Here is a 24006-nt window from a genome sequence, read left to right on the forward strand (position 1 = left end):
ATGCTTAACTTGGAATGCTTTGCAGCAATTTGATGGAATAAGCTAGACTTTCCCTCAGCAACGTGGGTCTATCTTTTTTTTTTTTTAAAGATTTTTTTATTTATTACTTTGACAGAGATCACAAGTAGGCAGAGAGGCAGGCAGAGAGAGAGAGAGGAGGAAGCAGGCTCCCCGCTGAGCAGAGAGTCCGATACAGGGCTCGATTCCAGGATCCTGAGATCATGACCTGAGCTGAAGGCAGAGGCTTAACCCACTGAGCCACCCAGGCACCCCAATGTGGGTCTATCTTAAATATCATATGATGGAGTGAAAAAAAGGGAAGCAATGGAATTAGATTTTTCACACAACACAGTTCATGTAAATATACACACAAAGCGTTGTGTGTATCATGTTCAGGGACACATATCAACACGTAGGGTGGGTGTGCACTGTGGGGAGAGGAAGGAGTGTGGGGAATGAGGGGTGAATTAAAGCAAAACAAAACATCAGAGGGCATTGAAGGACTAATTACGATGGGATGGCCATTTGCTACAAACTGAGGATAAATCATGGAACTCTGGACCTAAAGCCCTAATATTACTTTAAAATCATGATCATTGATGAGTACCAGGTGTCTAATATTACTTTAAAATCATGATCATGGTGAGTACCAGGTGTCTGGCCATGGAAGGCTCTGTGAAGTTTTACAAATAAGTTTTTGCAGTTCTGTGTTAGTCTCTTGTCTCCTCTTAGGGCTTTTACTTTACTTTTACTTGTTGTCCTTACGCTGACTTCTCTGCCTCTCCAACCTTGCCATCAGGTTTCTTCAACTACCCTGGACTCCCAGGATGGTAGCTTGTGGAGTCTGGGGGAACTTTTCAACTGGGGCTTGAGCCCAGAGCCAGGGTGCAACCGAGCCATGGGGAACAAGTCCTATTTCCTCTTCACAAACTTCTCCAAGGGTCTTCTTACAGCCCATCTTCTCTTCAGTTCCTACCCCACTGCTCCCAGGTGAGACAGGCAGGACCAAGTCCGAAAGTATCAGGTGTGGAAGGGAACAGCTTTTATTGGGTGCCTATCAGGTGCTGGACCCAGCCCCAAGACCTTGACTTTTGTTAGTCCCCAGAACCACCCTGAGGAGTGGGAGGCGCCCACCTCATCCAACAGATTAGGGAATGGAAGTCACCAAGAGGTGAGAACACTAACCGGACAGGAGCCCTAGGTCTGTCTGGCTCTAAATCCAGATCTAAACAAGCAACTCCTTCAGAGTTTTAGGACCAGGACTGGGACCCTGATCATCTACTTCTGACTCAACAGCCAGCAGAGAAAAACCTCTGTTTCACACTGATGATCCAATTCCTGCCATGAGCGGAGGGGCGACCCTGACACTTAGAGTCCTAAGAAGACCCTCGACACTATTTCGTATGGTTAGCTTGAGGTAATCTCTAAGGAGAAATAGGAGATTCTCTTAAGTTCCTTCCCATTCTTTGAACCTTAATTTCTCAAACTGTGAAAGAGGAGAACTGCCTGGGCTCTGGGGCTTTTTTTCTGTCTGCCAGCAGGTGGAGCCCACCCCTCATCCCTCCGTTGGCCTCCAGAAAGTTGCGGGAGTGGGAGGGCAGGGAGGGAAGATGAGCGGTCCTGGGACCGCGCCTGGGGCTAGCGGGACAAAGTGGGGCGCTGCCCATACTGGTCTGGCAGAGGGGCCCGCTGAGCCTCCGGCAACTGCGACATTAGGGCCCCGCCCCCTGCAGGACATCCTTGGTACTGCAGGGACTGGAGCCCCGAGGGCAGGGAAGGATGCCCGGGGGGAGTGGAGGCCCGCGTCCGTTGCGAGGGGGTCCCTGGGCCCGGGGTCTCACAAGCAGGAGCCAGTGAGACGCAGCCGGGATTGTGGGTGCGTCCCCACCGTCCCCTTCGTCTGCGGTTACAGGTAGTTGTCCTCCGCCGCGTCCCCCCCACCCGGGGAGTCCCTGGCCTCCTCGTCCGTGCTTTCATCATCGTCGGGGGCCAGCGCCTCGATGTCGTGCGTGATGTCGGCCAGCAGCCGGTGGAAGGCCTGCGCCTCGGGCCGCTGGGCCGCGCCATCGTAGCTGCGCACAGCCGACGCCGACGTGGAGCTCATGCTGCGCTTGATGCGGCCGAAGCTGTCGGTGAGAATGCCGCCCTCGCGGATGCCCACGCCCTCCAGGAAGCCCTCGAAGTAGCCGATGTCCTGGTCAGGGATGAAGGGCCGCATCCCTGCGGGGCCGAGAGGCCGGGAGACTCCTCGAGGTTCAGCCCTCCCCCTCCCACATCGGAGCCACCTTCTTCAGAGATCTGAGTCCAAATCCCTGCTCCGCCCACTGGTTGGTGGCCTTGCTCAAATTCCTCGCCTCTGCACCAGAGCATAATAATCTAATGCTCTGCACAGAGTAAACACTCAATACAGGTTAGCTTGTCGTTGTGACTGTAACGGTTACATCCCCATTTATTAGTTGTGTGACCCTCATTAAATAGCTACTCTGAGCCTACTTTCCTCGCCTGTAAAACTCAGATAATCGCACCAGTTCTCCCGGTAGGGTTGTGAGGAGGTGCCTGGCTCACACTGAGGGTTCCAGACAAGTCAGCCCGTTTTGCCTCCATCTCTACTCATTAGCCATGTGACTTCAGTACTTTGCTTCTCTGAGCCTCAGTGTCCTCATCTGCAATATGGGGGCAATAAGTTCCCATTTTCCAAAACTGACGCATTCAAGGAGGGTAACTGCAAAATGCCTGTTAGCTTATTAGTATTATCATTCCTGATGCTATTATTAGCCTTTCTTACCAGCAGCGTGACCTTGGACAAATTCCTTAGCCTCTGTGAGCCTCAGCTGCCTGTGGGGTGGAAGGGGAGAATCACTTCCTCGCCCAGTTTTGCTATGAAGGTGAATGGTTATACTAGTGCTCTCTTCTTATGTGCCATGACAGCAAGCACGTCTCTCTTCTGCTCTGCCCCTTTCTCCTCCCTGAGATGGATTTCATGATCTTGGCTTTATTGGAGGCTGAAGAATAGGAGTGAACATGTTTAGCCTGATGCCTGATTGGGAATGTCATGGACTATGTAGGGGCCTTAGCTGACCTTGGGGGGTGGGGTGGGGAGGCTCACCAAGGAGGAGGAACTTGCGCCGGTCTCCATAGAGCTTCAGCAGGCCCGCACAGTAGTCCTGGATGGGCAGCCCCAGCCGGTACTCTCGCAGCAGCATGGCAAACTGCTGGATCTCAAGGGGTCCCAGTTTACTCCGCAACTGCAGGGACAAGATTCAAGATCAGTCCCAGGGAGCAACCCCCACCCAACCTCTGCCTAAAAGACCCAGAGCCCTCTGTAAGGCTATATTTGGCCAAGACCTCCCTTGAAACCTTCCCATGGCCTATTGCGGAGGGGGGCATCCAGATCCTCTGGGCTAAATGTAAGCATGGATGTGGATTCAAGCTGCCTGAGTTCGCATCCTGGCCCCTTGGTCAGCTCTATGGTCTTGGGTAGGTGACAACTTCCCTGACCCTTACTTTTCTTATATATAATGAGGATAATGGTGGCACTTCCCACCTTGGTTATTGAGATTAAAAAAAAATGCATAAAAGGTACATAGAATAGTGCCTGGTATACAGCAAACAATCAATGCTAGCTGACACTTGTTAAGGCTTTCACAAGCTGGCCTCTGTTTACTTTCCTAACCTCATGTCCCACCCTGATCTTCAACGTCTGCTTCAATTATGCCCAGGATTATTCATGATTCCTGAAATGCTCCCTGTGATTTCTCCAGTCTCCAGGCCTCTGTTTGTGCTGTTCGCATTGCCTGCCCCAGCTCACCGTGACCATGTAATCTTGCAGCTGCTCGAGGCCCGGGCCACTGTGGTCACTGCCGCTGCAGTGGGAGCCATGGAAAGAGGGTGTGGACGTGCCACTATAACACGCTTCAAATGTATCCTGGGAGCCATTGCTGCAAAGAGAGGCAGAAAGGGGGGCCCTCACTCACCTCCCTCTAGCTCCTCTCAGGTGGAGGTGGGAAGGCAAAGCTACCAATGCTCTGGGCCTGAGGCCTCATTCTAGATCCCATTTTGGCCTCTAAGACCACACATTATCTGGCCCTGAGTCTCTCTGCTGCCTTAATGCACCCTCACTTTGCGTGTTCAGGCCACTCTGCCTTCTCTCTACTCCTCTAGGACTCCAAGTACCTCTTCACCTCTGGGCCTTTGCACATGCTGTTCCCTCTGCCTGAAATGCCTCTCTCCCCCCGTCTTTTGCTCGACTAACTCCTACTCGTCACTGGGGCTTAAATGTCACCTTCCCAACAACATTTTCCCTGACTCCCTCCCAATGACTGGGTTAGATCCTCTGTCAAATGTGGTCACAAACCCATAAGTCCAATCATGACATTTGAGACCTTTCCAGATCCCCCAATCAATGTCCACAGTGGCCTCTTGGCTGCTGTGCACCAAGCTTCATCCTGCTTCAGAACGCTTGCACTGTCTGCCCTCTGCCTAGGGCACTCTTCCCTTTTCCTCCTTTGGGTCTCAGTTCAAGTGGCATCAGCTCTGAGAGGCCCTCCTAACTCCCCAGAGGTGGAAGGCTCCCGTGGCCTCTCTCTCAGCATCCTGAGGTACTTATTCTTTTTCATGCTTACCATTAATGCTTATTTCTATTAAATCATGATTTCAGACACTTTAACTGCGCTTGCGCTGTAAACCATGCAAGGGAAGGACCTTGGTTTCTTCGTCTGTTAAGTACCTGTTCAGTGCCCAGCACAGGTCTCATCCTTGTCTGGCTCCCCACTGTAACCCTAGCACACAGCAGTCTCTGGTGCAGGAAAGGTACTCAAGAAATCTTGCTTAATAAAAATTCAACCTGGGGCACCTGTGTGGCTCAGTCAGTTAAGCCACCAGCTCTTAATTTCAGCTCAGGCCATGATCCCACAGCTGTGGGATGGAACCCCTCATCAGGCTCCAAGCTCAACCTGGAGTCTGCTTGGGATTCTTTTTTTTTTTTTTCAAAGATTTGTATTTATTTATTTGACAGACAGAGATCACAAGTAGGCAGAGAGGCAGACAGAGAGAAAGGAGGAAGCAGGCTCCCTGCTGAGCAGAGAGCCCAATGTGAGGCTCGATCCCAGGACCCTGAGATCATGACCTGAGCTGAAGGCAGAGGCCCCTGCTTGGGATTCTCTTTTTCCCTCTCCTTCTGCCCTTCCCCCTGCTCGTGTGCTCTGTCTCTCTCTCAAAATGAATAAATAAAATCTTTTTTAAAATAAAAGATATAAAAGATTCTCTACCCCCTGCCCTCTCTCTTTCTCTCTCAAAAAAAAAAAAAAAAAAAAAGTTAACCTGCCTCTTGTTTTCTAAATTGTTCCAGAACCATCTTGCATTATTACCTCCAGAAAAGCAGTGTGGCACAGTGGTTAAGGGATGTGGACCTGGAGCTAGCCTGCTCAGGTTCAAATCTCAGGCTTACAACTTACTAGCTGTTTGACCCTGGGCAAGCTGCTTAGCTTCTCTATTCTTCAGTTTTTCCATCTGTGAAATGGGATGACAAAAATGGATGTCACAAGAACTAGAGGAGTCTGTACAGCACCTGGAGTCATGGACTATAAGCAGTAAATGAACAATAGGTACTGTAATGTTGCTTCATGCGTTGTTGTTGTTGTTTTTAAATGCAGTGCTTGGGGGCACCTGGCTGGCTCAGTTGGCAAAGCATGTGACTCTTAATCTTGGGGTGGTGAATTCAAGCCCCATATTAGCGGTAGAGTTTATTTTTTTAAAAAAAATGAAGTGCTTTATAGAACAGCATTAGGCACACAGTAAGCTCAAAGGTTAGCCGTTATCATGATTGCCATCTCCCCGGCAGATATCAGGTTGTTTAAGGACCGGCCCAAGTGCACACAGTATTAAGAAGGTGAATATATTGCTGCCAAAGAGGGGGGAGGGGAAGCCAGGCATATATTACAGGCAGAGATTGCTACCAGTCAAGCCTAAGGCCTTAGTAACAGAACCATCATGACCAACTTGTCCCCCAGTTTGCCTGGGACTTCCCTGGTGTTAGTACTGAAATTCCCATGTCCAGGGAATGCCCTCAAGGCTGGAGGGGCGGGGGGGGGGGCAGGCTGGTCACACTAAACAGAACCCTGGACAATGTTCCCGGGTGAGTTTGTTATGCTGCACTTTCCAGCCTTGCTGGCCGCTAGTGGTGACCACGTGACCAAGTTCTGGCCAATGAGACATAAGCAGAAGTCGTCAGGTGGGACTCCCAGCAAAGCTCTTTACCGAGGCCCCTGGCAGGACACTGTGATGACAGTCACACACCATCATCTTGGTCCATGAGGTGACTTTAAGGATGGGAACAAGTGCTAAGGAGGGGAGAGAAGAGAGGCCTGGACCCCTGCCATAAACGCCTGATCTATTTTATATAAGAGACAAGGTGGGAAAAAAGCTATCTTGTTTAAAGCTCTATCTTTTTTAGGGTTTTCTATCACCTGGAATTAAAACTAAAGTAAACCCAAGTCATTTTTTGGTATTAGCTCTGACTTGGGCTCTGCAGGCGACTGTGTCTGAAAGATGAGCAGAGAACTACAGGCCTACGTGGGCCCTGGTCTGGGTTCTGGCCCTCCCCTCGGCCTCTCAGAGTCTGGGTTTGGATCCTCTGAGCTAACTAAAGCCCAGAGAGATCGGTTTACCTACCCCCCACCCTCAGAGTCCAGGGTGTCAGCACAAATCGAGGTGGGGTCATTTTCTCTCACCCTCTCTTGCCCACAAGGGGCACAAGAATGCCCAGAAGAGTAACCTTAATTGTGCGGGGATGGGGGGGGCAGGACGGTACCCACAAGGAGCTGCAGCAGCTGAAGTCGGCGTCATAGGCGTAAGTCCCATCCGTGCGGCAGCTCTCACCTGGGGTCAGCAGACAGGTTGGCTGTCAGAGGCCGCAGACCAGGGACCGACATCCCCTGCTCCCTAAGGCCCAACCTCAGCCCCTCCCTGTGGCTGGGCTGGTGGCGGGAGCATGGATGGCCTTGTAAGCAACCGTAAGGGTATTAGCTTTTACCCTGAGTGAAATCAGGCAGCGACTGTTAGATTCTGACCACGATTCCTACCCCCACCACCAACGCACAGACAGCCTTTGGGGGGCAACTTACCCCCACCACCAACGCACAGACAGCCTTTGGGGGGCAACTCACCCCCTCTCCTGGCCCTCAACTTCCCCAAGGCTGGAACACCACCACCTTCCTGCCTGCCTCACAAGGGTCTTGGGAATAGCAGGTAAGGTAAGAGGTGAGGTAAATTTTTTTTTTTTAAGATTATTTATTTATTTATTTGACAGAGAGAGAGAGATGACAAGCAGGCAGAGAGGCAGGCAGAGAGAGAGGAGGAAGCAGGCTCCCTGCTGAGCAGAGAGCCCGATGCGGGGCTTGATCCCAGGACCCTGCCATCATGACCTGAGCCGAAGGCAGCGGCTTAACCCACTGAGCCACCCAGGCGCCCCGAGGTAATGTTTTGAAAACTGTTTGAGGCAAGAAAAATAAAAAGAACTTTGAGGGAAAGAACCCCAAATCTTGAGAGGATAGAAGCACTATTTACTGAGAACTTGCCCTCTACCTATGCCTGTTACTCTCTGAATCCACTAGCCTTACCCTTCAGATCTTGGCTTGCTCAGTGTCACTTCCTCAGGAAGTGGCTTCCCAGGTGAGGCGGGTTCCTCAGTCTGTGTTCTCGGAGTACAATGTGTGGCTACATTTTATTTATGCAACTATTTAATTACTGTGGGCCTACCACAGCAATGCAAACCTTGTGAGAGCAGGGGCACGTCTGGTTCTAATCCCCAGTATATCCTGGTGATAGCAGGTGCTTCAGTAAATATTTGTTGAATAGAATGAAGTTGAAATATTTGTTGACTTATCTAATTTACCCATCATCCTGTGAGAGCTGATGAGCCATCCCAGCTTCCCCATAACCACAGCCCACGGATGGGAATGCCTCCAGAAGGAAAGAGCTCTGTTGCTGGAGCTGTGAAGGCAGGGAGCACACTGAGGGGGCTGTGGCTGAGGAAATTTACTTAGTGGCCTTGAAGGCAGCATGGAACTAAGGCTGTTGCAGATAGAAGCTTTAGAAATCAGATACATCTTGGGCGCCTGGGTGGCTCATGGGGTTAAAGCCTCTGCCTTCGGCTCAGGTCATGATACCAGGGTCCTGGGATCAAGCCCCACATCAGGCTCTCTGCTCAGCAGGGAGCCTGCTTCCTCCTCTCTCTCTCTCTGCCTGCTTCTCTGCCTAGTTGTGATCTATGTCTGTCAAATAAATAAATAAAATCTTTAAAAAAAAAAGAAGAAATCAGACATATCTGGGTTTGAATCCCAACTCTGCCATTTACTCGCTGGGTGACCTTGAACAATTTATTGACCACTCTGAGCCTTAATGTCCTCATCTGTAAAACTGGAATCATAAGGCTTCAGAGAGTCCTTTCATCTACTCAAAAAAAAAACTTGTCGGGCATCTGTGATGTCCTTGGTCCTATGCTAGGCACAGGGAATACAATGTGAATAGGACCGACAAGGTTGCTATGGGATTAAATAAGAATTGGCACATTGGTACTGTGCTTGGCACACAGTGGGCGCTCAATAAATGCCTCTATTAGTCTTATTCTCATTCTAGCCCTTGATTGCACTCAAGGGTGGGTTTGAAGATCTTGGGTTTCACCTAGATTCCTGGTGGAGTCAGACAGCTCAGGAAACAGAAAGTGCATGTGTTTGGATTTCTGCAAAGCAAGGGCATCAAAAAAGAAAGCAGGGAGAAAAGTTCAGTTTTGAGGGGCTCATTCTGAATCTGGCAGCACATCTGTGAAGAAGCTAAGTTGGAGGTCATCGTGAAAACCGACATTTTATTTTAACTACATAAGGGCGGCAGGAGTTGGGGGGGGGACCCTATAACTGTGGTAGAGATCAGGACTCCTAAAGGCAGTCATTGGCCCTGATTCCTGGGGAAGCACCCCTCCCCGGCCTTTTGGGTTGTTACACAGGGAGGAGGGCAGCCTGGAGTTCCCGTACTCACTGCGGCTGCACAGCCATGGCCGCTCAGGCGTGGATGTGTAGTGGTAGCCGGCCCGGTCCACGCACTCAATGCTCTGGTCCCCGTAGATGATCTGGAAGACCTGACAGATGAGGGCACAGGACTCCTCAGCAGCATCCTGGCCCAGGGAGGAAGACAGAGTGCTCAGGACCTCTCCAGTGGCCAGGGTACCCCTACCCCCTTTAACAGTGTCAGGAGGCTTGTGTGGCCATACACGTACCTATGGGCACTTTGGAGGGCATTCCCTATCAAAATTATATGGCCATCCTCTGGGTTTTGGACTCCTTTATAGAGTCCAGCAGCAACTCTAAGTCTTCTGCTCTGAAAAATGCACCCCATATTTCTAGGGGATTCATAGGATATCCTGAAGTTTATCTAAAATAAGTCCTAGGAGCACCTGGGTGGCTCAGTGGGTTAAGCATCCAATTCTTGATCTCAGCTCAGTTCTCTTATCTCACAGTCATGAGTTCAAGCCCCACACTGGGCTCCATGCTGGGCATGGAGCCTACTTAAAAAATAAAGTAAAATAAAATAAAATAAAATAAGCCCCATTTTGTTAAATTTGCCAGTGGGAAGTTGAGGCTCAGAGAAGTGAAGTGATTAGCCAGGACTAGAACCCAGGACTCCTGACACATACTAGGAGGAGGAAGAATTACATGTATAAAAATTTTAGGCTCAACATAGTTACTACTACTGGATGCCATATTTAGGTATGAGCTTCCTGGCACCCAGGGCATAAACTTCAGTCTCTGATAAGAGGCAGGAATTTTAATTCTTGGGTGAAAGTTTCTCGAGACTACAAATTTGAAGAAAAATTTGCCTTTCTAATTTACCTCTTTATGTCTTTAAGCAAGAGACCCAGAAAGACAATCACCGATGAGACCATCTTCAGGTACCACTTCCTATTTTGTGTCTCTAGAAAGCTCAGGGTATGGATTAAAATATAACCCAGGAGAGGCAGGATTGATCCTTACAATAACCCTATGAAACAGACATGGAAGATCCTTCTGTTACAGTTAAAGTCACTGAGGCTTAGAGCGGTCAGGTGACTCACCCAGCTCACACAGCAAGTTCTTAGCATTGGCTATTATTGGCACTCAGGTTTTTTTTCTTTTTTAAAGATTATTATTTGACAGAGCATGAGAGAGAGAGAGAGAGAGAGCGAGCGCATAAGCAGGGAGAGCAGCAGAGGGAGTTGGAGAAGCAGTCTCCCTGCTGAGCAAGGAGCATGATGTGGGACTCAATCCCCAGGACCCTGGGCTCATGACCTGAGTCAAAGGCAGACACTTAATGGACTGAGCCACCCAGGTACCCCAGCACTCAGTTTTTGTTTTTGTTTTTAAGATTTTATTTAGTCATTTGACAGACAGAGATCACAAGTAGGCAGAGAGGCAGGCAGAGAGAGAGGCAGAGAGAGAGGGGAAAGCAGGCTCCCCACCGAGCAGAGAGCCCGATGCAGGGCTCGATCCCAGGACCCTGAGATCATGACCTGGGCTGAAGGCAGAGGCCCAACCCACTGAGCCACCCAGGTGCCCCACCAGCACTCAGGTTTTTTTTTACTCTAACTCCTATGCCCTCCATTGGACCAAGGCCTTGGAGAGGAGGTCAGAGAATCAGATACTCCTGAAAAACAACTCTTTATTTACTCATTTTGCAAATTCTCATTTAGTCCCATTTTAGGCACTGGGCCAGACTCCAGGGTCTCAGGGTGAATTAGATGAGGTCTGTACCCTAAAGCCCTCACAGTGCAGTGAGATTAACAGGGCACACTGTTCCCTCTGCTCAGAATTCATTTTCCTGCCAATTCGCCTTGCTCACTCCTTCCTCCCCTTCACATTTCAGTTTAAAAGGCACAAACTCACTTTCTCTTTGGAAAGTGGATCTCCTTTCTCATTATCACTGCAATCTGCTTGTTTTCTTCTTGGTCCCCGTCCCAAGGTATAGTAATATAATCCCTATCTCTTCGTCCATTCATTCAATATTTATCATGTGCCAGCCACTGTTTTAGGGGTCAGAGATAACAGAGTGAACCATCCAGAATGCACAGGTCTTTTGCACTCCACAAGGAGACCAGTCTGGCTAGAGTGAAATGCATAAAGGGGGACCTAGAAAGAGGAGTCCAGAGAGGAAATGGGCTTCAGCCGCCACCATAAGGTGGGTGGAGGGTGGACTTATAAGCAATTGTAAGGACATCAGCTCTTACTCTGAGTGAGATGGGGAGCCACAGGAAGATTTTGAGCAGTGATGTGTTGTGACTTACGTGTTAACAGAACTGCTCTGATTGTGTGTGTTGGTGGGGGGAATGGGAGACAGATTATAAGCCAGAGCCAAACTCGTGATCTAGATGCATGACGCGGATGATAGAAAATGGGGTGTGGACCTGGGGGTTGGTGAGAAGGAGTTAGGTTGGGTTATATTTAAAAAAATAGGGCCAACAGGATTTATTGACAGAATGGATGTGTGTTGTGTGAAAGCGAGAGGAGCCACAAGTCACTGCCAAATTTTGATCTGAATGAGGCAAGGACAGAGCTGCCGTTAATCAAGACAGGGAGACAAAGGGAGGAGCAGGTTTGGGGGAGAAGACTGGGCTCTTAGCTTCAGATGTGTTGGGACATTGAGATGGTCATTAGCCCACCGAATGAAGAGGCCAATTGGAGAAAGGAGTCTGGAGATTTGCTGAGAGATAAAATTTGGGGCATTCTCAGTAAGGTAGGTATGGGGTTGGGGGAGGAGTTGGGGTCCCTGGGTTAGAGGAGAAGCTTAAACAGCTCAGGACTTGAAGATCTCTGTAGATTGTGAGCTCCCTAAGGGAGGGCCCCAAATATGTCTTGTTCACCTCTGCATCCATAACACTTAGCCCAATGCCTAGGACAAAGCTGGTGCTCAATAAAGATGGTCAAAGGAATAGAAGCAAGGGTGAATATGGAGAGTGGAGGGCGGGGAGGAGAGGCAAAAATGGAAGGCTTCTGCCTTGAATGACTGCCATAGTTAACGAGAGTAAAGTATGTGAAAATTCTGGGTCCCAGTGTTGAAACCACCACCACCAGTTTCCTGTGTGACCTTCCACAAGTTACTTAGCCTCTGGGTGTCAGTTTCCTCCTCTATAGAATGAGGATGGTTGTGATGTTTGCCTCTAGGGGTTAGTGAGAGAATGAAATGTGTTCGTGCTGGTTCCTTGTCTGGCACAGGTTGGCATTCCATTCGTGCTGGTAATGAGTGTCCTCGTGATTGTTACTGTGGTTGTGCCGAAATTGACGACATGGGAGAAGGAGCAGGGCTGGAAAGAGGGTTAGATCAAGTCTGTTTGGGCTGTTTTGAGTTTTGATCCCATTGAGTTGGCAAGGGGAGGCGTCCAGGCTGGAGATTTAGAAACCCTTTGGCGTCTGGAGCGCACAGGTAGAACCTGAAGTCCTAGGTAGGGCCTCAGGAGGAAGAAGGGAAGAGGCCAGGGTAGACCCCAGGAACGGGGCGGGGTGGGGTGGAGGACAACGCCCTCCAAATTCCCCCGACGCGCCGGGGAGGCAGGGTGCAGGGGCTCCGAGTGCCCTCGGGCTCACCCTGTTGGCCACGGCCAGGATGACAAGGTTGCAGTAGGCGTCGGGGCTGGGGTCCTGCGGGTCGAGAGGGTTGGAGCCCGGGTGGCGCCGCTCCCAGCTGCCGCCGCCGCCGCCCGCCTGCCTCCGCTCCCAGCTGCCGCCCGGCTTGCCCGCGCCGCCGCCGCCGCCGGCGTGCCGCCGCTCCCAGCTGCCGCTGAACGTCTGCCGCCGCTCCCAGCTGCCCGACGCCCGCGCCCCGGCGCGCTGGCGCTCCAGGCTGCCGCCGCCGCCGCCCCCGGCCCGGGCCTCCGCGCTCGCACCCCCGCCCCACGCCATCCGCCAGTCCAGGCTGCAGATGGTGTGGCGCCGCTCCGTGGTGCCCCCCCGCCGCTTCTCGGGCGCCGCGCCCGGCTGGCCCGGGTCGCGCCCCGCGCCGCCGGGGCTGGCGTCTACGCCGGCTGGCACCGGGTCCACGCCCAGACCTAGGAGGGGCGGGACCGCGGTCAGGAGATCCCGGCTAAGAGCCCCTTCCCGAGACCCGCTGGGGACCAGCGGCGCCTGGCCCTCGAGGCCAGATTCGCCCCCCGCGGTCCCTTACTTTTTGGGGCCCGCCCCCGGCCTCGGCTCCACCCCAGTCTTCCTCGCGGTCTGACCTGTCCCACAGCTATCCCAGCCGGGAGCTCCGCCTCCCGGGCATACGGCCACGCCCCCAGTTCAGACTCCGCCCCCCGCCCGAGCTCTCAGCTTGCCGCTGCCGGGCTCTGCTTCACCACGCGCTCTAACTTTAGGTCCCAGAATTTGGGCCCTTCCAGCCTTAGGCCGGTGGATCAGGCGGTCCACCCTTCAACCTCAACCTCAACCTGGGGCTGCGTCTTCTTGCGTATGGCCATGGCCTGCCTTAATCTCAGGGTAGTGTAGTCAGTCCTTTTCCATCACACACCATCCACCCTCCGCGGCCCACCCCTCCCTACTCCGGGTCACGCCTTTCCCAAAACTAGACGCTGGTTTTTTTTTCTCTCCCGGTTCATCTCCCGGTCCCGCCCCGGCCCCGCCCCACTCGCTGTACCGGTCTTAAGCACCAGCAGGTGCAGCGCGTCGTCCTGCAGGTAGGAGGCGGCCGCGATCTCATGCGTGGGGATGCGCAGGATTAGCTCCTCGTTGTCGCGCCAGGTGAGCAGCAGGCAGCGGGCCGACAGGCTCAGGATACTGTCCTGCTCCGCGGTGGTCTTCAGCGGCAGTTCCTTCAACTGCTGCAGGGTGGGTCGGATCTCTTGGGTTCCGGAGGGGCTCGGGTGGGAGAGGAAGAAGGGGACAAGACCCAGCCCTAACCCTCCCCAGGGCCTCACCCTGGCCGTGTCCAGCAGCTGCAGGAGCTCGTCGCGGCTGGAGGGGTTCAGTGAGGAGGTAACCCAGGTGAGGTGGCCCAGGAACTGGACAGGACATGGGAGGTAGAGGTGGGAGAAGGGCACAGAGAGGTCACCTTGAAGCCTGGAATAACCTAGAACTCCTCATTGACCCAGTGTATATAGACTGATGTAGAACTATTTGAATTAATAATAACCTGATAATAACTATTAAGGTGGACACAGAAGCCAGACCCCCCAAAATGATGCCCTAAACCAATACATTCTTCATTCTTCATTCTCAATTATAACTTAATGTCATCACGAACTTTAATGTTATTCAATATAAGATATTAACTCTTTTTTTTATTTTTAGCTTTGTTCTTCTAGGTGAATTCCACCAATCAAACTTTTTTCTTCTTTTCTTCTCTATGAAATTTCAGTCCCCAATTTTTAAGTAGATTTATTGGTTAGCTCTACCCTCCACATATGGTTGCCAGGTGAAATACAAGATGCCTGTTAAATTTGAATGTCACATAGACCTTGAATACTTTTTAAGTTTTTTAAAAAAGTATTTTTAGTCCCATGCAATATTTGGGACATATTAATACTAAACAAGTACTCACTGTTTTTCTGAAATCCACATTTAACCTGGCAGCCCGTTTTTGCCAAATCTAACCCTCCTACTCCCATATCAATCTTCCCTGGATAATGAGGATTCTCCACTGGTGCTCATGAAACAGTAGTAAAACCCTTGTGTGACCTCTTTGGCTTGCTGAACTGGGTTCCTTTAACAAGTTCATCCACTGTCTGTAAAATCTCACAGGAAGCTATGGCTTTGCCCATCTCTCTCCCCTGTGTTGAAATGGAAACACTGAGGCTGAGCGAGTGGAGGTCATTCGCTCAAGGTCCTCAGCATAAAGCAGGAGCTAGGCTGGCGTGAACCCAGCTCTCTTTTCCCTGAGCCTCCCCTATGTGAGACAAGGCTGGTCTGGGCTTGGTGTGAGGCAGGGAGGTACATTCCCTCCTGATGGGATCCAGAACACGCTACACCAAAATCTGGCATCTTGGCATATGGAATATCTTTTTCTTAAATAAAGAGTAATTTTAATAGTGATAATAACAAAAAAAATATGGAATATCTTAAGCTTGAAGGAACTGAAGTAAATGGTAAGTGGGAAGGTTACTCTGACCTTCCCCCACCCCTTTGTCCTGAAAGCAGGAGATAAATCTCCCACCTGAAACGTCCCCTCCCTCTCACGGACCTGTAAACATTTAATAAAATGTGCACGCTTTTCTCCTGTTCATCTGTTTGTTGGCTTCATTTTCAGACCCAGCCAGGACCCTAAGAGACTTGATGAAAACCTTACCCCTCCTTTACTCCTCACCGCAAGAGTCTGCATGCCCTTCTCATCCCACACGTACCTTGACCTCTTTCTCCAGGTAGTCACACAGCAGAATCTGAGGGTCGATGAGATAGTCAGGGGGGTAAAGGGGCATCGAGTGCAGGGGCCGGCGACTCACACTGGTCCGAAAGGCAGCCCGGCGCGCGGCCTTGGGGAACACCAGCCTCCGGATGGGGGATACAAAGCCCTGGGAAAGGGGGTGGGGGGGTGGGGGACAGGGAGATGTGGGGGAAAACAACAGTAACAACTGCAACTGGCTTTCTCCGAACGCTTCCCCATTGGACATTTGACTTCTTTACATAGTACCTAATTTAATTCTCATAGGCTCTGCAGAAGCGGTACCTTTGTGATCCCCATTTTACAGATGGAGGAACTAAGCCTCAGAGAGGGAACTAGCTGATAAGGTCACCAGCTAGTGGTGGTAGAATCATGAGTGCAGTCTGGCTCTAAAACCTCCATTCTAAACACCCAGGGGAGGGTGGAGGGCCTACTAAGGCCCACGTCCAGGCTGAAGGAGTGGGTCTAGGCTGGGGCAAGTAAGAAAAATATTAAGATGCAATGTGGCTGAGTGGCGAGTGCATAGATATTTGTCACACTATTCTGTGTGCTTTCTGCCAAATTAGAAATGGCTAATAAGTACATTTCAGGAGAATCCACAGACACCTGCATAAAAAATGACCTATAGCAAGGCTCAAGAAGCCAGTTCTGGGCTCCAGCACAGCCCAACGGAATCTAAATCTCACAGTCAAGAGTGAGGCCCTCTTTAGAGCAGTTCTCAGTGAGTGTGGGTCCTGGATCAGCAGCAGCAGCACGAAGGAACTTAAGAGAAATGCACATTCTCCCATTCTATTCTAGATCTACTGGATCAGAGCTTGTGGGTGAGACCCAATGATCTATGTTTTAACAAGCGCTCTAGGTGATTCTGATACAGGCACAGCTCGTATCTTAAAACCAGTATCTTGGAGCCTAGATGAAGTATCTGGACGTTCTGAGAAATGAGAACCAATGATCTGGGAAAGGGCGTTCCAGGCGGAGGGCTTAGCATGTGTAAACCCCCGGGGCTGGCAGAGTGTGAGCCTGGAGATGTGTGAGGTCTATTGCAGCTGAATGAGGAGATGAATGAACCCTTTAGACCAGCCTGATCTGGGTTTCTTGGAGGAAGAGGGCTGGGTGGGGGGTGGGAGTGGGAATCTGAGGGACCCCCTGAATGGCAAAGACAGCCAGGTGAGGCGCCCAGGGAACCAGACTAGAAAACTTCTGACAGTAAGGAGGGGTGAGGATCTAGAGGGTGAGGAGGGGGAGGACCCTCAGGCTGAGTGAGGCCTTCGGAACAGAGCTATCCTGACATAAAGAGAGGGAGGGGGCAGGCTAGGCTGGAACCCAGCAGGGGAGCAGGTAGGTGTCTCAACCTTGATAGCCAGTCTGGTAGCACTGAATTGCCCTGGCTGAGGTCCTTCTGTTTGGGGAGGTGAGGAGCAGAGGAATGGGTCTGTTGGCTGTCTGTTGGGCTCTCGGTCTGAGGAAACCCCAGGAAAGCCCTGGAAGCAGGTTGGGAGTATTTCCCAGCAATCTGGCTGGCTGGGTTTCCCTGGAAGGTATCTGTCTGTCTGTTCCAGGGAGGGCAGGTGCCACTTGAGAGTAGGGGAGACAGGGTAGGGAGCTTGAGCCCAAAGGTCCGATGGCCCAAGGGTTGGAAGGACAGTCTTTTCAGATGAGAAGAAAGATTCTACCCATGCCAGTCCCTGCCCACCCCAGGCCTCCCACTTTACCAGCTCCAGGGGCATTTCTCTACCCTGCATCCCTCCCAAACTCCCACCTACCTTTTTCCCTTTCTTGACTTCATATTCCATGGCGAAGCGTCCCCTCCGATCTTGCCACCCTCCTGACCATCCCCTCCACCCCCAACCCCCGCCCCCTGCCCCGCCCCATGAAGTTCCTTTGTTCTTTTTCCTGCCTGGTCGGAAACTCCACCAGCCCTGGAGTTCCTGCCCCTCCTGTCTGATAGTGAGCAGAGGTGGGGGTGGAGGACTCGGGCTTGGGCCCCTCCAGCTGAAGAGTGGAAGGAAGCCCAGCCAGAGCAACTGACCAGGGAGAATGCCTCCAGCCTCCCTCCAGAAGGTTTGCTGTTGAAGGGGCTTGGGAATCTAGTAAGGCTGGGGAAGAGTCCCCCAATTTGGAGTCCGAGAATCCCAAATTCCAACCCTACTTCTGCCACTGACCTTGTGTGACCTTGGCAAGACAAGGCAGTTCCCTCTTGCACCGTTTCGGTTGCCCCCTCCTCTCTATGAGGTAGAAATAAACATTGCCTCCCTTTCTGGCTGCTGTGGTGAGAGATAAATGCACAAGTGGAGAGGGAAATGCTTCCTAAACTATGGAATACTGTGTCCAGGCAAGTTATGATTTAAAAAATTAATCATTACCATTAAGGACAGCAGTATAAATGGGCTTTGAGGATAAGCTGCCTGAATTTGAATCCTGATTTTGTCACTTACTAGGGTGATGACCTTGGGCAAGTCCCTTATCCACTTGTTTCCCTATCTATAAAATGGGCATAATAGCAGTCTGACCTCATGGTGACCTTGTAAGGATTAAATGCACTTGGAAGAGCTCCTGACACACATGAAATGTTCAGTAAATATGAACTATTTAGCTATCTATGTGTCCTTGTGTCCTGGGCTGTTTTACTGTCTCTCGGGAGAATATTAGCAAGGCAAGTTTCTCTTTGTGTGCTGAGCACTTTACATACATACATACTTTACATACCTCATCTCTCCTATTCCTTACAATTTTGGGGTATCCTTATACTATTATATAGATTGAAAAATCAGGCTCAGCTGCAGAGGCTGACCCAAAAAAAGTCATCAAGTTTACAAGGGGGGACCCGGGATTTCTGGTCAGTCTGAATCTGAAGCCTGGTTCCCTACCTTTAGGGCCAGCATGCTCAGCAGGTCCCACCCAGGACAGTTGAGAAGTTCCCAACTGACCCATCCACGCCTTGCCATGTACCTGGGTCCTGGAAGCCCCAGTTCTGGGCTGATTTGCTGTATGATCTAGGGTAGTTTGCTTATTTTAACCTCTCTGAGCCTCAACTTCCTCATCTTTGCAATGAGAACAATGATCCCAAATGCCCTGCCCTTTAGTCAGAGGTGTGGTGAGAAAGATACCAGACTGTGAATGAGAAAGCAGTTGGGAATCGGGAAGTGCAGGGGCCCAGGCACTGGATTGTTTTGAAAGTTTCTTCTGGGGGTGCCTGGGTGGCTCAGTGTGTTAAAGCCTTTGCCTTCGGCTCAGGTCATGATCCCAGGGTCTTGGGAGGGAGCTAGGGTCTTGGGATCAAGCCCCGCATTGGGCTCTCTGTTCAGCGGGGTGCCTGCTTCCTCCTCTCTCTCTGCCTGCCTGCCTACTTGTGATCTATCTGTCCAAAAAAAAAAAAAAACTTAAAAAAAATTTTTTTAAAAAAGCAAATTTCTTCTGGGGTCGCCTGGGTGGCTCAGTCGTTAAGCATCTGCCTTCAGCTCAGTTCATGATCCCAGTGTCCCGGGATGGAGCCCCACATCTAGCTCCCTGCTCTGCAGGAGGCTGGCTTCTCCCTCTTCCATTCCCCCGCTTTGTTCCCTTCTCACTGTGTCTCTCTCTGTCAAATAAATAAATAAAATATTTTTTTTTAAAAAAGAAAGTTTCTTCTGAAAGCATAAGTGTACAGAAGGAAGGAAGAAAGAAAGAAAAGAAGGAAGAAAGAGAGAAAGAAAGAATGAATGAAAGAAAGAGAGAGAAAGAAGCACAATTGTGCCAATTCAGTGCCCATTGGAGGGAGAAAGAGCTCCCCACTACCTCTGGAAGTGGGGGGCACTGGAACCTCCAACCACTTGCCTTCCCCCACTTGTCTTCCCCCTTCCCTCCCTCTGGGGGAGGGGAAATGATCCAAGCTGCTTAGCACTAGCTCATAGAGTCACTCCCTCCTGCTCCCCTGTATCCGGCTGGCTGTCCTGTCCCAACAGCAGGAAGTGAGCTCTCCACAGCCTGCTAGGCCAACAGGAAGAGGCCCGGATGTGCAACCCAATTCCTGTCTGCTCCAGACACCAATACTCCCACTTAACTCCTTGAGCAAGTGCCCAAATCCTCAGTGTCCTTATCTGTAAAACAAGGACTTCTGTTCCTCCTGAACGAACTCCAGGTTCCCCGAAATGCTGGGAATATCAAATAGGACAAGAAGCATTCTGAATGCTGCTAGAAATAGCAAACTCTCTTTGCATAGCCTGCGATGCCCACACCAGGGCCACGAACAGGTCAAGCGCTTAGTAAATGTCGATGGAAGTTGGCACAGACAGGTGGACCTAGGTTCAAACGTGTATGACCTTGAACAGGTGATTTCTCGGAGCCCCAGAGTTTCATGTGTCAAAAGCAAGATGATGATGGTGCTTGTCTCATAAGGCTGCTGCAGGGATTAAATGGGAATAGAAGCATATATGATGGGAACATTGATGATTACAATTGGCTTGTGAGGATAAAGAAGAAGTTGTATATATGTGTATGTACATATGTATACACACAGACACACACAGTGGAATATTAATCAGCCATAAAAAAGGAACAAACCCTTGCTGTTTGCAACAACGTGGGTGGAACTAGAGGGTATTGTGCTAAGTGAAATAAGTTAGTCAGAGAAAGACAAATACCATATGCTTTCACTCGTGTGGAATTTCAGAAACAAAAGAGATGAACATAGGGGAAAGGAAAAAAGAGAGGGAGGCAAACCATAAGAGACTCCTTTCTTTTAAAGATTTATTTGTTCAAGGGGTGCCTGGGCGGCTCAGTTGGTTAAGCATCTGCCTTCAGCTCAGGACATGATCCCAGGGTGCTGAGATCGAGTCCCAAATCAGGCTCCTTGCTCCGTGGGAATCCTGCTTCTCCCTTTCCCACTCCTCTTAATTGTGTTTCCACGCTCGTCCCTCTCTCTGTCAAACAATTATACAAAAATCTTCAAAAAAAAAAAAAAAAGATTTATTTGAGAGAGCATGTGCACTCATGCACGAGTGGGGTACGGGGCCGAGGAGGAGAGAGAGAATCCTGACTGGACTCCCCACGGAGTGTGGAGTCAGAGGAGGGGTTTAATCCCATAGCCCACAACCTTGAGATCATGGTCTGAGCTGAAATCCAGAGTCAGATGCCTCATGGACTGAGCCACCGGGGCACTCCAAGAGACTCTTAACTATAGAGAACAAACTGAGGGTTGCTGGAGGGGAGTGGGAGGTGGTAGCCTAATGGTGGATGGGTATTAAGGAAGGCATTTGTGATGAGCACTGGGTGTTACATGTAAGTGACAAATCACTAAATTCTACTCCTGAAACTAATATTACAAATGTGTTAACTAATTAGAATTTCAATAAAAACTTGAAAAATTAAAAAAAATTAGAGGCACCTGGCTATCTCAGTTGGGGGGGGGGGTGGGTGTGACTCTTGATCTCCAGGTTGTGGGTTCGAGCCTAAAACTAACTTTTGAATCAAAAAAGATGAGTAAAACGAAATCTTTGCTCTCAAAGACTGAACAGTTGTGGCAAATAGGATTTCTTTCTTTGGAGCTTCATTCAGCGGATTGGCAGGGGCTGCCTACAGCTCTATGTAGAAGATTATAAAAACCAGATCTACTCTCAGCAGGAAAAAGGGATTGAGTATCAATGCCTGCCATGGGACTAGAGGCGGGAATGTGGCAGCAGGTGGACAGCATATATGCTGACCCCAATCAGGCTAGCGGGAAAGACACATAAGCAAAATATTGGAGACAGGCCAAGTGACTTGTCTGGGGAAGGCAGAATCAGGAGCCATTCACCAAGCCCCGTTATATCCAAGCCAAGCCTTGAAGGACATATGGAAGGAAGGTCACTGTAGACAGAGGACACAGCCTGAGCAAACACACAGTGCCTGGGTTTGATGCTTTTGGCTGCAGAGATTAGACTGCCCAATCAAAGGGCTTTGACAATAAGGAAAATACATTACCTCTCAAGACAAGAAGTCCAAAGGTAAGTGATTTCAGGGCTGGCTAACTGAGCAGCCCCAAACGGCATCAAGTCCCATACATTTTTTTTAAAAAAAGATTTTATTTATTTATTTGACAGAGAGGGAGAGAGATCATAAGTAGTCAGAGAGGCAGGCAGAGAGAGAGGGGGAAGTAGGCATACTGCCTAGCAGAGAGCCAGATGTGGACCTTGATCCCAGGACCCTGAGATCATGGCCTGGGCTGAAGGCAGAGGCTTAACCCACTAAGCCACCCAGGCACCCAAGTCCCATACATTTTTTACTGTGCTGCTGTTATGGGCTAAATTATGTCCCCTTAATTTATAAGTTGAAACCCTAATACCTAGTACCTCAGAATGTGGCTGTTTTTGGAAATAAGGCCTTTAAAGTGGCAAATAAATTTAAATGAGACTGTCGAGTGGGCTCTGATCTAATCTGACCGGTATCCTGAGAAGAGGAAATTTGAACACACAGAGAGGTACCAGGGGCACATACACACAGAGGAAAACCCACACAAGGACAGAGTGAGAAGGCAGTCATCTACAAGCCAATGAGAGAAGCCTCAGGAGAAACCAACCCTGCCGACACCTTGATCTCAGCTTCTTGCCCCCAGAACAGTGAGAAAATACATTTCTGCTGTTTAAGTCCCCGGGCTGTGACATTTTGTTATGGGAGCCCTAACAAACTCATGCAGTTGGCCAGATGCCTGCAGTGGCTTTTGGAATAATACAGACATGATGTCATTCATCATTATCCTGCTTTTGATGCCATCAACCCTTGATGAGACTGAAGGGTTTCCCCGTCTTGAGTGTCTTTTTATTGTGAAGGAATGCCTGTCCCACAGATGCTTCAAAAGACTTCCCTTAGGAGTCTAGGAGCCAGATGTATTAGCCAGGATATATTTTGGGTGTAAAACAAAGACACAAATAACAGTGGCTTAAACATAATAGAAGTTTTTCTCTTCTAGTCACCTAAGCGGTTCAGGGCAGCATACCTAGGACTGCTGGGTCTGGGATCCAGGGTCTTGTTGCTGTGCCACACTGGGATTTTGTTCTCACCTTCAACATAGCTACAGTCCAGCCAACAGGGTAAACCCAGCTGGGGAGAGCACAAACCCCACTCTCCCTTTAAAGGGATGATGGATAAGTAGTACAAAATTCTACTGCTCAAATCCCACTGACTGCCAGTTGTTTCCTTGGCCACACCCAACTGCAAAGGAGGCTGGGAAATATAGTCTTCTATTCCAGGGGGCCACAGGGCACAGCTAAAAATTCCTTTAAGACAAAGGGATACTGGGGATACTGGGGACCACCAAAGCTGTCTTTGCCTCACAGAATTGAGTCACGTGCCCCTGCCCCCCACCAACCCTAGGTCAGAGAAATGATCTTGAACCAGTGGTTCTCAAACTTGAGTGAGCATCAGAGTCACTTGAAGGGCTTATAAAAATATGTGGCTCTCCACCTAATCCCACAGATGGCTGATAAGGTGGTCTGGGTCTGGCCTGAGAATCAACATTTCTAAACAAATTCCTGGTAATGTTGGTCTAGGGACCGCGTTTTGATAACCGAGGTCTTGGGCTAATTGTGACTTGGCTCCTGGAGCCAGGTGGGGGCTACATTCCCTGAGCACTTGGGATGGGGGTCCCTAGGAATGGGGCTCCACCTGCAGGAGAGACTAGTGAGAAAGGCTACTGGGTGGCAGGCAGGAGAGGCTCACAAAAATGGGAAGATGAATGGTTTGGAGAAGCTAGGAGGGCCAGGTGGGGTAATGTTGAAGATAAGGACCAAGAAGTATTGGGGGGGTCCAGGAGTGAAAAGTCAGCCTCACGCAAAGGTTTCAATCTTTATCCTGAAGGCCCTGGGGAACCATGGACATTCTAAAGCAAGGAACTGTCGTGATAGAATTTGTAAGTGGATAAAGATGCCTGAAAGTGGTGGCCCCCAAAGTGAGGTTCTCAAACCCCTTGTAGCAGAATGCCTTGGAGAACCTTTACAATGCAGGCTTCCAGGCACCACCTCTCTTCAGGAGATGGAAACCCCCTCTACTTCAAGTGATTCTGTGCACTTCGAAGTTTGAGAACCACTGGATAGAGGGTGGAAACCCTGGAGGCAAGGGAGATCTTTTAGGGGCAAAACTCACTAGAAATTAAGCTTTATGAGGGTGGGGATCATGCTTGTATTATTATTATTATTTTTTAATTTAAAAATGATCCTATTTATTTATTTGACAGACAAGGAACTCAAGCAAGGGGAGTGGGAGAGGGAGAAGCAGATTCTCCTGCTGAGCGAGGAGCCCGATTTGGGGCTGGATCCTGGGACCCGGGGATCATGACCTGAGCTGAAGGCATTCAGATGCTTAACGACTGAGGCGCCCAGGCGCCAGCCATGCTTGTTTTATCTTTCCTGTTCACAGTACCTTGAATAGTGCCTGGAACATAGTAGGTGCTGAACAAATATTTGGTTTAGTGCCGTTAGGTACTTCAGTCTGGGTTTGTCTCGGATTCATTCTGGGACCCCTGGCAAGTCTGCCCCCAGCCGCATCTTTCCCCCCCTTATCTGTAAAATGAAGAGATTGGAGATAGTCCCTAAAAACGTGGTGGGGAGGGACATTCTTGTTGATTGATTGAGGCACTGTCCAATCAACAAGGACTTCTGTGTATTC

At 50.1% G+C, this 24006-nt stretch overlaps 1 protein-coding gene across 5 annotated transcripts; it reads right to left on the reverse strand.

Moving 5' to 3' along the window:
- Positions 1–862: 862 nt before the first annotated feature.
- CCM2L (CCM2 like scaffold protein) lies at positions 863–17260 on the reverse strand. Of its 5 annotated transcripts, XM_032351031.1 has the most exons (10): positions 17154–17260; positions 15353–15520; positions 13931–14014; positions 13651–13834; positions 12606–13066; positions 9031–9166; positions 6813–6876; positions 3809–3938; positions 3107–3245; positions 863–2220 (listed from the first exon to the last, which is right to left on the reverse strand). In XM_032351031.1, the coding sequence occupies exons 1-10, from the start codon at positions 17181–17183 to the stop codon at positions 1907–1909; spliced, it is 1710 nt and encodes a 569-aa protein (XP_032206922.1). In that variant the 5' UTR covers positions 17184–17260; the 3' UTR covers positions 863–1906. The 5 variants fall into 5 exon arrangements, with proteins under 5 accessions (XP_032206922.1, XP_032206921.1, XP_032206920.1 ...); XM_032351030.1 differs by having other exon boundaries at positions 9031–9130; positions 13651–14014; XM_032351029.1 differs by having other exon boundaries at positions 13651–14014.
- Positions 17261–24006: the final 6746 nt, after the last annotated feature.

Source organism: Mustela erminea, chromosome 7 (assembly GCF_009829155.1).
Source record: "Mustela erminea isolate mMusErm1 chromosome 7, mMusErm1.Pri, whole genome shotgun sequence".
NCBI lineage: Eukaryota > Metazoa > Chordata > Mammalia > Carnivora > Mustelidae > Mustela > Mustela erminea.

What these genes read in the sequence shown, in the direction of transcription:
- CCM2L (XM_032351029.1), bottom strand. Translation starts at nt 17,183, where the DNA reads ATGGAATATGAAGTCAAGAAAGGGAAAAAG. An exon ending in CCTGCTGGTGCTTAAGACCG is followed by an intron (nt 13,067 to 13,650) that starts GTACAGCGAGTG and finishes CGCCCCTCCTAG; the next exon opens with GTCTGGGCGTGGACCCGGTG. An exon ending in TTCAGCTGCTGCAGCTCCTT is followed by an intron (nt 3,939 to 6,812) that starts GTGGGTACCGTC and finishes CTCTCTTTGCAG; the next exon opens with CAATGGCTCCCAGGATACAT.